This window comes from Oncorhynchus masou, chromosome 2 (genome assembly GCF_036934945.1).
Source record: "Oncorhynchus masou masou isolate Uvic2021 chromosome 2, UVic_Omas_1.1, whole genome shotgun sequence".
NCBI classification, from domain to species: domain Eukaryota; kingdom Metazoa; phylum Chordata; class Actinopteri; order Salmoniformes; family Salmonidae; genus Oncorhynchus; species Oncorhynchus masou.
In genome coordinates, this window is record NC_088213.1 from 43,721,050 (window position 1) to 43,738,126 (window position 17,077).

The following is a 17,077-nucleotide window of genomic DNA, read 5'->3' on the forward strand; positions in this document are numbered from 1 at the left end:
GATGTTATCTGACAGACTACCAAAATGTTGACCATTAAAAGGACATTACACTCTAAAATCAAAGTTTGTTGGTGGGTTTCAGATATCAAAAGTCATGTCAGGATTAACCCATGCCCCACACCATTGAGTGTGCATATTGAACTTTATACCATAATCCAAAATGTCTTTCCCATATTTCTTCCATTCATTTGGGGTTAAGGTATATAGCTGGATATACACAACTGATCAGTGCCATTTCGAGTCATAAGCAATATAAGGGCCCCAACCAGGAAGTCAGTTGGTGTGTCAACTTACTGTTAGTTAGGATAGCAGAATTCACACCGTGTAATGTCAAAATTTGGTAGTGCATCAGCAGTTTTCCCTCTTGTTATGTCAGTCACTGACAGTCACTCAATTAGCCAATGTCAGCTAAGTTTTTATATATAAGTTGGTCTAGCCACTAGCTTTGCCTGGCTTCCCAGCTTTATTACGCCGACCAATTGCCATGCCACTCAGACCAACAATAGTTTTTCCTCCACAATTAAGTATGTAGTGGACGATAGAGCACCGGAAGAATTAATGTTGAGTCATCAGGCAACTGCTAGCCAGCAATCTAAGCTTTGTAGTAATCATGGGTGTATTACTGACCTGGCACGCATGTGCCAGGGGTCTTTCGAATGGGATACGTCTCTATCTATGGCTTCTAATCAATAGATCACTTGACCGGGGTCTAGGTAGGAAGTCTAACCACCATAATCAATTATTAAAAGATGATGGGAAGCTGCCTTTCCTGGCCAGATTATTTGGATTTTGTTGCGGATTCAGATCAAAGATTTGTCTTTCGGTCGTGGCACAGATTTGAGCCAGCTTGCTACAGCAGAAAAATCCTCCTGCAGCATCAGGAAATGTGAATATTTACGTGGGTTATAATATTAGACATTTTTGTAGGGGCTGATAAATGTTTCTTAAGGGTAAATCAGGTCTGAAATTTGAAAGTGGAAATGACGAACTTCAGAAATCTTTTTAAACCTCAAATTTAAATCTGCATTGCAGGAAAGTTCTCCTGCAACAGGGTGATGTCACGTCTACTCCCTCCTGGCTCTCGTTGTCGCCAGTACTCTGATTATTATGCACACCCGTCACCCTCGTTACGTGCACCTGCGCCTCATGAGACTCACCTGGACTCCATCACCTTCCAGATTACCTTCCCTATATCTGTCACTCCCTTTGGTTCTCTCCTCAGGCGTTATTGTTTATGTTTCATGTCTGTACGCTACTCGTGTTTGTTGCATTGTTCGATGTTCAGTTTATTATTAAACTCACCGCCTGCACTTGCTTTCAGACTCCCAGCGTATACATAACAGGTGGTCAAATTAAGATCCTATATCTGTTCAAGCGTGAAATCCATGATAGAAGCACATCTACAGCTATGTTCTGAACCTCTTGAAAACAACTTTTACATATGTTTTATAAACAATTGTCGATTCCAAGCTTCCACAATATAGATCTTGAGTGTTAAAGATTTATGAAAAAAAAACAACGTTATTTGTTGTATCTTGTAACAAATCAGGGTTTCTTCAAATACACGTCACAGAAATACTCTTTCCCTATGTTTTACATTTCTGTGACACTTTGTGGACAAAAGCAATATATGATCATGCTTTTTTTTTTTGTCTTCTGATTTGATTGTGCATCTTTAGGAGTGCCTCTCTTTCTTTCCTGCTGTATCTGTTTATTAGAGGATACATGCATTATAACTTGGACCAACATTTTTTGTATTGTTTCATTATTTTGTATTGATGTTTGCCATGTACTCACTATATCCCAAAAGTGTAGTCAATACACCCATCCATTAACATGACAATTGTGCCTTCCCGGTAGGTTCTATCAGTGGTTTCAGGCATAGCGCTAACCACCATGCACTGGTAGCTCTGTTGAGGCAGTCCATTACCAGTGTTTTGAGGTCTCTCAACAAGTTCTGTATTCTATCAGCCCACACTGATGGCTCTGTAGGGAAGACACATCGTTTGCAGTGTGCGCCTTGCTCAGCCATATGCTTTCATATTGCCAGGCTGGAAAACTGCCTTGGGCCTTACTGTGCAGTCTGGGGATTCTGTCCATTTCTTACAAAAAAGGTCAGATCAAAACGGTCTAAAGTGAGAACTCAACACCTGCTATGTTCACACTTTGGTAATCAGAGAACAGGCTCAACTTAATTAAACATGCAATACATTTTTTTATTTTTTTTATTTTTACAAAGTTGCATTTTTGGTTGTCATGTAATATCTCAGATATTACTCCGTAGGTACTGTAAACAAAGCACATACTGTACTATAGATCCCCTTTGTGTGTGTGCACTGGCACCTACTTGTTACAAAATCAAAACCACGATTATCCATTTGTTCACACATTCATTATTTATGCTCTCATTCAAGTGAGAGAATATTCAGACATTTTGGATTGCTGTTGAATTATATTAGTCTCCAACTCTTTTTCCCCCCTTTAAATAATACATATTTATCGCAGGGAGAAAACAATTGTGTTGAATTACGTTATTTTCTTTGAAAGAAAAAGAAGCATAAAACATCTCCAGAAGATACATATTGTTTGGTCATTGTGTTGTTATTGTTTGGACTCACTTTTGAGAAGTTCTATCACGTCGACCCACTTAGCACTTAAGGGGGCTGCAGGAGCCCCTGCTGTGTGTATGTGTGTCATTATGGTTGCTATAAGGGTATAGTGGCAGCAGCAGTGGGAGTTGTATACGGTTATGGTGGAAGGCTGGAGGGATTGTGGGGCAGGAGAGGTAGGGGTTTGGATAGTGGGGGCTGTCGCTGTAGGGTCAGTGAGAGCTGTAGAAGCAGCTACAGTAGAGGCTGTAGCTCCTTCTGCTGCTGCTGAGGTTGAAGACGTAGAATCCTCAGAGGGAACTGTGGTGCTTTGATCACACCGGGTCCATCATTCTGACAATGTTTACCATGTGTTCCCCCCACACAGTTCGGTGATGAATTTCGAGTGGATCTCAAGCTGATTCGGTTTTGGGGTGGTTTACTCTTCCTCGTTCAAACAAACAAGTAGCAACGTCTGAAAGCTAAAAACACATTTTGAATGAACACTAACATTATTGTGCCTCTATCAGCATTGTTTTGATGCTGTCCCACTCTGAACAACTCAAATGCGTTCCTAAGATGGACACAGTATCCGAGCAGATACAAAAAGGTATTGAAGAAATGGCCCAAAAAATAAGAAACGTCTCAGACCTTTGGAATGTACAACTCTATAATTTAAAAAAAGCAGTGTAAGACGTCTGTTTCCCCAGTGTAAAGGTGTACGCTGAGAGTCTGGAAGCAAGTTCAGGGAGTGAATACATAGAATTAATAAATAAATACATACATGAAACAAACAAGTAACACAATCAGCGCACCGACATGGAACAGAAACTGAAACAACGACGCCTGGGGAAGAAACCAAAGGGAGTGACATATAAAGGGCAGGTAATCAAGGAGGTGACGGAGTCCGGGTGAGTGTCATTATGTGCCTAACGCTGGTGACAGGTGTGCGCCCTAACGAGCAGCATGGTGACCTAGAGGTGGGAGAGGGAGCACATGTGACACCCAGCCCCTTAGAGGTTGTGACATTGACTCACTGACAACGCAGCAATGTGAGGAGATAAACTACAACACACAAAAAAACATAGGGTTCCTCAGGGGTTCTATGTGGAAGGAACCATAATGACTCAAAGAACCCTTTGGAGCTCTTCAATGGTTCTTTACAGTTCACAAAAGGGTTCTTGGCTCTTTAAATGATCATTTAAATATAGGGGAGGTGGCTCATTGGAAAATGTTGGAGCGGGGTTTGCGCACAGCAACCATGAGTGAGTGTCATTCCAGTTTATCTAATGTGTTGTGTTGTTCCATGACATGTTATATATGGCTACGGACAGTAAGAGTGTCTTGTTCAAGACTCACGTATGTCCTTGGGTCAATTGAGAACACTTGACTAAGTCAGTCAGTGCTTCTCAATTCTCTCCCCAGGGACCGCCAGCTGTTCCAGAGGTAGCTCATTTGATTCAAGTGAGGTTCTTTATTGAACCATTCTCCATAAAGGTTCTTTAAATAACCATAAAAAAGGGTTGTTGTAACCATAGTGGGACTCTTTTTTGTTGTTGGTGTTATATAGAACCTTTTTTAATGGTTCTTTATAGAACCTTAGGAAATGGTTCTTTATGGCCACATACAGGTTCCATTTAGAACCGATTGTTCTCAAAAAAGGATTCTATATAGCTATGGTTACAAGCCAAGTCACCCTTATCTGGTACTATTTAGAACAATATTTTTTTTGTGTGTAGTATTCAGAGCTCTGAGTCATTTCAAGATATCCGGAAAATATAATACAGAAACTCAAATAGAGGCTGATATGAATATAACACCACAGTTAAGGTCATTGGAAACTTATGTTGCTCTTGTAAAATAAAATAGTCACGGTGTATATTGATTTGACCTACATGTAATTAAATGGTTGTGGTAAAAGCAATCCTACTATTTTGATTTCACAAGTTAACTCAGACCAAATATGAAATCATCATCATGCTTTACGTCAAGAAGTTCCAGATTGAATACAGTAGTTCTAGAAGTAATTATAAATAACATACAATTAACTCTTCAGGCATTGCAATGATCTCATTTTCCCATAATAATGCACGAAACAGGTATACTCTCACAATCAGTGACACTTCCGCTTTCTGGCTGATGTGCTACGTAATTGAGACGGATTATGGTGCCCCTTTTAGGACACTCTCTGGTCACCGAAGCATGATGAGGTCCAAAGCTCTCATTAAGAACTGGTCACTGTGTGTTTCCATGCATGGGGCTTAGACTAATTCGACCCTAATAAATGGGTGGAAGTCCTGCAGAACGAGGTGTAGGTTTACTACCCCATAGACAATGGACTCCAAACTCTATTAAATCCTTAATGGAAATAATGTATCATGCCTATGGCGTATGACCTCTACCTTTTTGTGTTGTCGTGTTGAATATTCTACCTGTGTTTCACACCGCTCTATGCCTAATTTAAAACATGCACATAATCCTCTACATGTGAAACGGGGTTGAATCCTCTATATGTGAAAAGGGGTTGAAGGAAACGGGGTTGAAACGAGGTTGAAGGAATGATACATTTATCACTTGATATTTCCATCCCCCCTTTCTATCAACACGCCACTTAAATTAGACCATTTTGTTTGTAGCATTTACAGGTGTCATGTTCAGCATGTTGATTAATTAGGACACATCCTATTATGGCTGATTCACAGAGGCTGCTGGTGAACCCTGTGGTTGTTATGCTGATGACCCTGTTACTCCCATCCTCGCATAATTGCTCCTGTAGTCCCTTAGAGTGCAGGTAATAACAGGTGCTGAGTGAGAGGCGGGGATTCTTCAATCCACAATGAGGTAGAATGCCTCTCAGCTCTCACCACCAGTGGCAGTCCACTGGGCAAAAACGGGTTGAATCAATGTTGCTTCCACATAATTTCAACAACAACAAAAAATGTGATGACGTTGAACCAAGGTGAGAAACTGATTGGATTTGCCAAAAGTCCTCAGCGTAAGGGAATTACGTAATTTGTTCAACCAATTTTTTTCTCACTTTTATTTTTTTTATTACGTTTTCTTGTTTTTCAAGTCAACCAACACAACACATTCCACATTCAAAGATGTGACAGTCTTAAAATAAAATAATAATAAATATTTTTTTATTTTATATATAGTATATATATATATACATGTACATACACACAAAGAACAATTTAAAAAACATCATATATATAAAACTTGCAGCAGCACTATCAAGGTTCTTATTAGCTATTTCTAGCCTTCACTGAGATGACGAGCAAATAATTCGTTTTTAGATTTTACAGCACCTTACACAATGTATCTGCTCATTTCCCTAATTTCCCCATTCACTCTGTCCAATTTGAAATATAGTTGAGTAGTGGAGACCAGAGTCTATCAAACTTGGGCTGTCTCTTGTGGAGGTCATAAGTGAGCTTTTCAAGAGGGAGAAAGTCGACAATCTGGTCAATCCACATTTTAAATGTAGGAGAGGTATTAGAGAACCACAATAGAAGAATACATTTTTTAGCAAAGTATGTAATAGTCATAAGAACATTTTCTCTGTCAGGATCAAGAACAAGGTCCTGCTGGGCATTAAGAAGATAGATACACGGGGTCATATCAAACTGTACCTCTAGTATTTTCTGTGCAACAGTATGTATAGATTGCCAGAATCTGGCAATCTCTCTACAGCTCCAAAAATACATGCATATCGGTTCCACTTTCAGCGGTACATCTTTTACAGTTAGGAGACATGTCTGTTTTCATTCTATGGAGTCTCAAAGGAGTGTAATAAAATGTGTAAAACATTTGTAATTAGATTGTTTCATTTTTACATTATTAGAGGAGCAGTATACCCTGTCGCAAACCTCCGCCCATAACTCATCAATGATAGTCAGACCAAGGTCCTTTTCCCAGATTATTTTCAAAGGAGTAAAGGAGGAGCCTCCTTTCTCAGAAAGGAGTCTATAGTTATAAGATATTTGGCCTTTAATGGATTGTGCTGTGACAAGAAGGGTTTCAACTTCATTCAACTGAGTTCTAAACCTCTTGGAAGTAAATGAGGAAATGACATGTCTAATTTGAAGATATTTAAAAAATAAATGGGATCTTGGCACATTGAATTCACTGCAGAGCTCTTGAAAGGATTTCAGTGTAGTGGTTTTCTGATGAAATAGGTCTGAAAAGGTCCTGATTCCTAGAGTATGCCAAAGATTAAAGTTGGCATCCCTCAGGGCTTTTGGCAAGTCTGGGTTGCCTATTATAGGCAAGTGAGAACATATTTGAGAGGAAATGCCCAGGTATTTCTTACAGTCCCTCCACGCTAGTAGGGTGCTGTAAATCACAAAGGTTTTGGCTATGTTGCCCACTTCACTAAAGTTATTAATGAATATAATTGAGCTTGAATCCACGTTGACTCTTGCCTGTTTGTGATCCATGTTAGCATGTTGTGGATTTGGGCAGACCAGTAGTACAATTGAAGGGAGGGAAGAGCAAGACCACCTTTAGATTCAGGTTTCGATAGAGTGGAGAACTTGATCCTAGGTGTTTATTGCCCCATATAAATTTGGTGATGCTTTGGTTAGTTGTTTTGAAAAAGGAAACTGGGAGATAGTATGGGAGCATCTGAAATAAATAGTTCAGTCTAGGGAGCATGTTCATACGGATGACATTAATTCTTCCTACTAAGCTAATTGGGAGTGAGATCCAGGTTTGGAGATCGTTCTTGATTCAATCCAGGAGTGGGAGATAATTTTCCTTAAAAAGGCTATTCAGATCTGGTGTTATGAAGATCCCAAGGTATTGAAACCCCTGTGTCTTTCATTGGAAAGGACATAGTGTCTTCGTAGAGCTGGTGAGTGTAATATTGAAAGAGCAGACAGTGGATTTGTTAAAATTGATCTTATAACCTGAAAACTTGCCATACTGAACAATTGTGTCTAAAATGGGAGGGATTTCTCAGGGTTGGATAAGTAGAGCAAGACATCATCAGCGTAAAGCGAAATCTTGTGCTGCAGGCCGCCTGCAGAAACACCCATAATACTTGGATTGCTCCTTATCAGCTCTGCCAGAGGCTCCGCCCCCAACAAGTAGAACAGGGGGGACAGCGAGCACCCCCGTCTTGTGCCCCGTTCCAGAGGGAATCTGTCAGAGTTCAGTCCGTTAGTAGTCACCATGGCATTTGGATGAGAGTATAGTTATTTGATCCATTTAATAAAATTTGGGCCCATAGTGAACTTTTCTAAGACTGAAAACAGAAAGCTCCACTCCATCCTGTCAAACGCCTTCTCAGCATCCAGTGAAGCCAGCAGGGCTCTTCTGTGCATTTACTTGATCAATAATATAAAAAAGACGGCAAATGTTATCAGAAGAGTATCGGTCACTAATAAATCCAGTTTGGTCCGCTTTAATTATTTTGGGAAGAAGAGTGTTTAGTCTTTTGGCGAGAATTTGGGAATTATTTTGTAGTCGAAATCCAACAAGCTTATGGGCCGGAAGGACGAGCAGGATAGAGGGTCCTTGTCTTTTTTGAGCAACACTGTAATGCGAGCTGTGTGCATTGAGTCTGGGAGAACTCTGTTTTTGCAAAAATCCTCCAGCATTGGCATGAAGATAGGGCTGAGCTGGGGCCAAAAAGCTTTGTAGAACTCTCTGGGGAATCCATCTGGGCCTGGGGACTTATTAGGTGGCATGGAGGTAATTGCCTCCAGGATCTCCTCAGGAATGAAGGGGGAGTTGAGATCTTCTTGGTCGGTCTCTGATAGTTTAGGTAGCGAGATTCCCTCTAGGAAAGAGTGGAGTTCTGCCTCCGTGTGTTTTTTCTCAGAGGTATATAGTTTGCAGTAGAAATCATGAAAAGTTAAATTGATCTTTTTCGGGTCATATGTGACCTCGTCCTCTGCTGTTTGGATAGCCATGCTCTTTTTTCAATTGGTAAGCAAGCAATCTACTAGGCCTATTGCTATACTCATGGTATTTCTTCTTAGTAAAGAAAACCTTTTTTTTTAATCTCCCGAGTGTAGTCCAAATTCAGTTTGGCTTTGGCTGCTTTCAGTTGACTCCCGGAGGTGCTGTCTGGGGATTATTTATGTACTTTTCCCCAGCGTTCCAGCTCCCTCTCTAGATCTAGCCTGTGTGCTTCCTTTGCTTTTTTCTTAGAGGAAGCATATGCAAATAGATGACCTCTTAGTGTGGCTTTAGCAGCGTCCCACATTGTGGCCGGAGAAACAGGAGAATCTTTGTTGTCTTGTGTGTAGTTGTCTATCCATGTAGTCACCAATGTAGGGAACGCTTTGTTTGATAACATGGAGGTGTTGAATTTCCAGCTCTTTGACCTCGGGATGTTTTTGCAGAGGTCAAAGCGGAGGTGGACAAAGGCGTGATCTGAAAGTGCTATGGGTCCGACTGTACATGTGGCTGAATTTATGAAACTCTTTGGGATAAATATGTAATCTATACGGGAGTAGGTGTTATGGACATTAGAGTAGTATGTATAGTCCATAGATGAGCTATTAGTCTCTCTCCAGATATCTATCAGTCCCATCGCTTTAGTAAGAGAGTTCAACATTTGCAGATCTAGGATTTGTGGTGGGGATTTGAGATGATTTGTCTAGAGATGGTTTGTCTAAGGGTACAATTAAAATCTCCGGCCACCACGCCGAAGGAAACACAATGCTCATTGAACAGGGTTATCATTTTTGAGAAGAAAGCAGGAGTATCTGTGTTAGGGGCGTATATATTTAAGATAGTAATTGGTTGACCATACAGTGACCCAGTTATCAAAATAAATCTCCCCTCCGGATCAGATATGTTTTTGTCAATTATGAATGGAACATTTTTATGGATAAGTATGGCTGTACCTCTACTGTTTGATTCGAAAGATGAGAAATACACCTGTCCCACCCAAGATCTGCGGAGTTTGGCATGTTCGGCATCACAGAGGTGTGTCTCTTGTAATAGCGTGATGTCTGCTTTTTCCTTTTTTTTAGAGCACATAGTATCTTTTACCGTTTTATTGTATGACCTAGACCATTGCAGTTCCATGTCAATAGATTTGAGGTACTAGTCATCGTCATCGAACAATAAATGAACTTTAGTGCAAGTCATCTCTGGGTAAAAGTGGATAAAAGCTACAGCTGCGTTCACATAAAAGGAAAATAAATGGTGTACATAAAATAACAATCTCTGAACACCCCAGCCGAGTTCCCAAACAACTCGACACATCCCGTTGGATCTATTACCCCCCTCAGTCTCACCCCCGGAAAACAAACGGGAACAGTTAGCAACTCACAACGTCTCCCCCCACCAAAGAAATGCCTCATCCTCTCCGCCCCGCATTGAGTAAATGACAACGTAGCCACCGTCCAGACCACATTAAAAGAGGGAGAAAATAAAATCAATAGCCCAGCCTAAATATACCTCCCCAAGGGACATAGAGAACCACAAGTAATAATAGCAAATAAAAAGGGGAAATAAAAGTAGGCTGAAACATTAGTAGGCCTAGGTTAGTCTATAGAGCCTATCCCTCAGCTAAAGGAAAATAAATATAGATTGGACGGCAATAATAACATTTAGCGGGGCGGATGGGTCTTTGGATATCGGCTATATGTTGTCTTACCTCCTTTAGTAATAGCATTAATCACATTTAGTCATTGGTCCGTTTCTCATTGACCAGGATTGTCTTTCAAAAAACCTTTTTGCCTCTTCGGGAGTTTTGAAATGTCGCAGGGCTCCTTGGTGAAGAATCCTGAGATCGTTTGGGTATTTGAATCCCCTGAAGATGCCTCGGTCAATGGAGTATTTCTTCACCTCGTCAATCTCTCGGCGCTTTCGGCGTATTCCAGCTGACAGTTCCTGGTGTAAAGTGAGTTTGGCGTTTCCCACTGTGATGGTGTTGATTTTCGCCACCTGTAGGACTCGTTCCTTGTTGGTGAATCCCAGGAAACGTATGGTGATTGGGCGCGGTGGTTGTCTGGCTGCTGGCGGGGGCCTCAGTGCTCGGTGAGCTCTCTCTCTCGAGTTCTATTGGCCTGTCGGTGGACAGGTGGAGCCACTCGGGAAGCCCCCTGTTTTCCAGGTCCTCTGTTTTCTCTTCCAGATGCTCTATTTTCTTTTTAGCGTATGCTATTGTTTCCATGGCATCTGTCAATAAGTTTTCCATGGATAGGATTCACCCCTCTGCCTCGTTGTTGATGTCAGGCAAAGCGTTTCCAGGATTGTCACCTTGCCCCCTATTGCACTGAGCTGAGAGTTAATGCCATCTAATTTAATGTTGAGTTCTATACGTTGGGATCTCAACTCAGAAAGGATGTCTTCGACAGAGTGGCATTCGTTGGGCCTCGGGGGGGAACGGGTCCTCTTGCACCTGGCTAATGGCGCTAGCTTTATCTGAAGCTAGCTTCTTCTTGGAGGCTTTTTCCGTCACTAATGCTAGAGTCCGGGTAAAAATGTCACCTGTAGTGTTGCCTTTTGTAGCCGCCATGACTTTTTTACTAAAGCTAAAGGAGTTTAAACTTGAATTTCAGGTAAGATTAGGAATTGGAAACTACTTGTGCGGAGCTCTTAGTTCACACGGCTATCTCGTTCAAGGGTCACGTGATCCCCCGTTCAACCTATTTTTAAACTAAATCAAATGTCATGGTGATATTTTTTTGTTGATTTCACGTTGAATTCACGTTAGTGAACTCAGCCAAATGTAAATCAAAAATAGACATTGAACTGAGGTCTGTGTAGCCAGAAATACTGAGGAGTATTTTTGTAAAAATACATTTTTTGCTTCAATTTTTTAATGATTAGTATTTTTGTTTTGTTTTTGCTAAATCAAATTTGATGGGCCTGGCAAGGACAGGCTCCCTAGTGGGTGGGCCTGTGTCCACCCAGGCCCACCCATGCGTACGTCCCTGCTATCCTCAGTGGGAGCTGCTCTCATCTTTCCAGTCTGTTTCTTCCCCTCTTACCACCCCCATTAATTTCCTCATTAATAAGTCTGTCTGTGTCACTGTGTTATTTAAAGCCAGAGATCCTTCCTTGCTCTATTATAGCCACTGGGTTGCATCTGTCTGTCTCTCTCTCTCTCTCTGCCTGTGTGTGCGTGCGTGAGTGCGCGCAGGCAAGCGATCGAGCCAGTGAGTGAGAAAGCGAGAGAGAGAGAGAGAGAGAAAGGGGAAGGAAAGCAATCGAGAGGGAGAGAGCGAATCGGAGTGCGAGTGCAAGACAAAGCTATGAAATTAATCCGAGCTATTTGCCTCCTGCTTCTTTGTCCAGCTTTGAGCCTCAACACTAGGTAAGTCGAAAGTAAGAAGGGTATATTCTTCTTCCTTCACCTTCAGTGATTCTGAAAGAAAGGGGGAGGATGAATGCACAATGGCTAATCATAGAAGATACTAACGTTCATCTTTAGCTCCGGTCAGTCCTACGAAATAGGTTGAGGCAGCCTGGGTTCTGGCGGGAGATGCCCGTGTGCGGAGCATGATGTTCTAAGGCAGTAGACTGTAGGCAAAATAAAGGTTCCTCTGTTGAACTGTTCTCTTTGTCAAACTGTAAGACATATTTCTTTGGTGGTGACATTCACTGGCTAAAAATGCCTTGGAATTGTGTAGGCATCGCTTACTGGGATTGCGGTAGGTCTTGTCTCCTGCTTACTGGAAGGGAGCAAGTTAAGTCTGAGCCGGCTAAAGAAGGAACTGGGCTGCCCAGAATGTTGCAGTGTCTTGAGAGAGAGAGAGAGAGAGAGAGAGAGAGAGAGAGAGAGAGAGAGAGAGAGAGAGAGAGAGAGAGAGAGAGAGAGAGTGTGTGTGTGTGCGCAGAATAATGCATTGAGGGGAATAGTAGGATGAGGGGAGGAAGAGGAGAGGCGAGAGAAATTGAGAGATGAGGCGACGTGCAGTGCGGAGAGAGGTTTTAATGATTAATTAAACCATTGATAAAATCTTTCCTCTTTCAAACTAGTGCCTGAGCACTACTCCCAGTGCTGGGGTCTTTGTGAAACAAAAGCCAAGGTTGTTAGAGAGTCTTAAATATGGCTTAAAGACAGCTGCACATTATGAAACTTGCTCTCCTCTCATTGCAGTTGTGTCTAGTTTGACATGATGGAATTTCAGCTTTAGTTGGTAGACCTCTACAAGTGTGCTCCTAAGTGATGAATGTAGGGGCAGAATATACATGCACAGAGACATACGCATACACATAGACAATCAATCCATTTGCACATCTTGCAGAGCCCTGCAAGATTTGAATGAGCTAATTTGATGATGCTGGAGATTTTAAAAAGTCAGATTCCGTTTGATGTTGAAAGCACACTTTATATTGGATAATGAATATGCTGATGAATGTTAGAAGTTTGGGTTGCGTTTTACAAAGTTGAATGAGATACACTACATGACCAAAAGTATGTGAACACCTACTCGTCGAACATGTCATTTCAAAATCATGGGCATTAATATGGAGTTGGTCCCTCCACTCTTCTGGGAAGGCTTTCCACTAAATGTTGGAACATTGCTGAGGGGACTTGCTTTCATTCAGCCACAAGAACATTAGTGAGGTCAGGCACTGATGTTGGACGATTAGGCCTGGCTCGCAGTCTTCGTTCCAATTCATCCCAAAGGTGTTCGATGGGGTTGAGGTCAGGGCTCTGTGCAGGCCAGTCAAGTTCTTCCGCACTGATCTTGACAAACCATTTCTGTATGGACCTTGCTTTGTGCATCAAGGCATTGTCGTGCTGAAACAGGAAAGGGCCTTCCCCAAACTGTTCCCGCAAAGTTGGAACCACAGAATAATCTAGAATGTTATTGTATACTGTAGCATGAAAATGTCACTCCACTGGAACTAAGGGGCCAAATCATGAAAAGCAGCCCCAGACCATTATTCCTCCTCCACCAAACTTTACAGTTGGCACTATGCATTGGGACATTTAGCATTCTCCTTGTTGGAAAGGTGGCCTCCTATGACGGTGCCACGTTGAAAGTCACTGAGCTCTTCAGTAAGGCCATTCTACTACCAATGTAGTAGTATGTAGTATGGAGATTCCATGGCTGAAATAGCTGAATCCACTAATTTGAAGGGGTGTCCACATACTTTTGTATATATACGTGTAAATGACCCCAATGAGACACGTGAAGTCATGATTGAGTGAGTGACTGACTGGCTGCTTGATTGATTGATTTTACTAATGACTTATATGTAACAAGTGGCATTAATGTGTCAGAGACTCAACTGATGTGTTAAGCTCTGTTGCTCCCCAGTTACCTAGACCAGAGCCAATATATAAAGATATATATACTGTATATGGCTAGGGATGGACTGGGACCAGAAATTGGCCAGCCTATTTTCTTCCTTGAGGCCCTGACACCATGCCCTTTTCTTCCCTTGAGAGGCTCCCATAATTGGCCAAATAATGACCATTCTGTGCAAAAAAACCCAAACAATTTAGACAGGCACACTGCTAAAGATGAAGCCCATCTGGGATTTGCCAGAACTACCTTATGGCCAGTCCATTTCTGTATATGGCTCTGACCTAGAATAATTCAATGGTCCCTGAGCATTGTGCTGTTTCTGTGCCGTTTCTAGACTTGACAGTTCATGCAGCTTTAGTGTTCTGATCATAGAGTTCTGATCAGGGAATTCTGAATGCGTCATGCATCTACCTACACCTACATTTTAAATGTTTCTACCGTGTCCACAGTGTGTCTGGATTCCCTTTTCCCACACTATATTCAATTTCCTGTATGCATTCTACAAATGTTGGAATAGGCAAAATATGATAATAACACAACAACAACTGATGGCAGTAGCTAACTACTATAGCCAACGAGCCAGCTAACTTCTGTAGCTCGCCAGCAAGCTAGCAAACAACGCTAAAGGGATTTCAAATGGGTAAGCATAATAGTTGTTCTAAATATTAGCTAGCTGGCTAACATTTGAGACCAGTAAGCATGTGTTCCTCACACTCTAGGAATGTATTTCCTCCAACGTTATAATGAAAGGTGCCTTTCGGTCCCAAAACTCAAGTTTTCTGGCGATTTGTGGGAGGAGGGCTGATGACGTCGCCCACTGCATTAGCTTTCGGTAGCCTGATCCAGTCCAGACTGAAGAGAAATCTGCAAACAATGCATCCCAGACCACCTCCTGAAGTGGTCAGCCAGATCTGAACACAATCAGACCACAAAGCGACTTTTGCATGTCTAGACTAGAGGTCGACCGATTAATCGGAATGGCATATTAATTAGGGGCGATTTCAAGTTTTCATAACAATCGGAAACTGGTATATTTTTTAATATATATTTTTTTACACCTTTATTTAACTATGCAAGTCAGTTAAGAACACATTCTTATTTTCAATGACGGCCTAGGAACGGTGGGTTAACTGCCTTGTTCAGGGGCAGAACGACAGATTTTTACCTTGTCAGCTCAGGGATTCAATCTTGCAACCTTACGGTTAACTAGTCCAATACTCTAACCACCTGCCTTACATTGCACTCCACGAAGAGCCTGCCTGTTACGCGAATGCAGTAAGAAGCCAAGGTAAGTTGATAGCTAGCATTAAACTTATCTTATAAAAAACAATCAATCAATCAATAATAATCACTAGTTAACTACACATGGTGGAGGATATTACTAGTTTACCTAGCATGTCCTGCGTTGCATATAATCGATGCGGTGTGCATTCTCGAAAAAGGACTGTCATTGCTCCAACGTGTACCTAACCATAAACATCAATGCTTGTCTTAAAATCAATACACAAGTATATATTTTTAAACTTGCATATTTAGTTAATATTGCCTGCTAACATGAATTTCTTTTAACTAGGGAAATTGTGTCACTTCTCTTGCAACAGAGTCAGGGTATATGCAGCAGTTTGGGCTGCCTGGCTCTTTGTGAACTGTGTGAAGACTATTTCTTTGTAACAAAGACAGCCAACTTCGCCAAACAGGGGATGATTTAACAAAAGCGCATTTGCGAAAAAAGCACAATCGTTGCACGACTGTACCTAACCATAAACATCGATACCTTTCTTAAAACCAATACTCAGAAGTATATATTTTTAAACCTGCATATTTAGCTCAAAGAAATCCAGGCTAGCAGGCAATATTAACCAGGTGAAATTGTGTCACTTCTCTTGCGTTCATTGCACGCGGAGTCAGGGTGTATGCAACAGTTTGGGCCGCCTGGCTCGTTGCGAACTAATTTGTCAGAATTTCCGTAATTATGACATAACATTGAAGGTTGTACAATGTAACAGCAATATTTAGACTTAGGGATGCCACTTGTTCGACAAAATACGGAACTGTTCCATATTTCAATGATGTCGAAATTATAGTTTCCGGATTTGACCATATTATGGCCAAAGGCTCGTATTTCTGTGTGTTATTATGTTATAATTAAGTTCATGATTTGATATTTGATAGAGCAGTCTGACTGAGCGATGGTAGGCAGCAGCAGACTCGTAAGCATTCATTCAAACAGCACTTTTGTGTGTTTTGCCAGCTGCTCTTCGTAATGCTTCAAGCATTGAGCTGTTTATGACTTCAAGCCTATCAACTCCCAAGATTAGGCTGGTGTAACCGATGTGAAATGGCTAGCTAGTTAGCGGGGTGCGCGCTAATAGCATTTCAATCGGTGACGTCACTCACTCTGAGACTTGGAGTAGTTGTTCCCCTTGCTCTGCAAGGGCGGCGGCTTTTGTGGAGCGATGGGTAACGATGCTTCGAGGGTGGCTGTTGTTGATGTGTTCCTGGTACGAGCCCAGGTAGGGGCGAGGAGAGGGACGGAAGCTATACTGTTACACTGGCAATACTAAAGTGCCTATAAGAGCATCCAATAGTCAAAGGTATATAAAATACAAATGGTATAGAGAGAAATAGTCCTATAATAACTACAACCTAAAACTTCTTACCTGGGAATATTGAAGACTCATGTTAAAAGGAACGACCAGCTTTCATATGTTCTCATGTTCTGAGCAAGGAACTTAAACGTTAGCTTTTTTACATGGCACATTTGCACTTTTACTTTCTTCTCCAACACTTTGTTTTTGCATTATTTCAACCAAATTGAACATATTTTAGGCTGAATTGATTTTATTGATGCATTATATTAAGTTAAAATAAGTATTCATTCAGTATTGATGTAATTGTAATTATTACAAGTAAATAAATAAAAACTGTCCAATTAATCGGTATCGGCTTCTTTTGGACCTCCAATAATCGGTATCGGTATCGGCGTTGAAAAATCATAATCGGTTGTCCTCTAGTCTAGACCCATCTTTTCAATGCGATCTTTGCATTCTGACAGTTGAAGTCGCATCTAAGTGTCAAGTGTAGACACAACCTCTGAATAAACTGCTCTCAATACCCTGAGTAATATTACCTGAGGTATTATCCTCTGGTTGCAAATTGACATGAAAGGTGTCATGTTGACTTCTTGGTGTATACAATGAATTGAAATACAATGATGTAGGGATGTATTATATTGTAGACTAAACAAACTCGCAA

The 17,077-nt window shown here is 41.3% G+C and overlaps 1 protein-coding gene across 2 annotated transcripts in view; it reads left to right on the forward strand.

The window, feature by feature from the left end:
• The first annotated feature begins 11,764 nt into the window (after positions 1-11,764).
• The window catches only part of LOC135554182 (leucine zipper protein 2-like), a 171,657-nt gene continuing 166,344 nt past the window's right edge, over positions 11,765-17,077 (forward strand). For both annotated transcript variants that reach the window (XM_064986305.1, XM_064986310.1), the window contains exon 1: positions 11,765-11,874. In XM_064986305.1, coding sequence (XP_064842377.1) covers positions 11,813-11,874 — 62 coding nt within the window. In that variant the 5' untranslated portion in view covers positions 11,765-11,812. The remainder of the gene's footprint in view (positions 11,875-17,077) is intronic.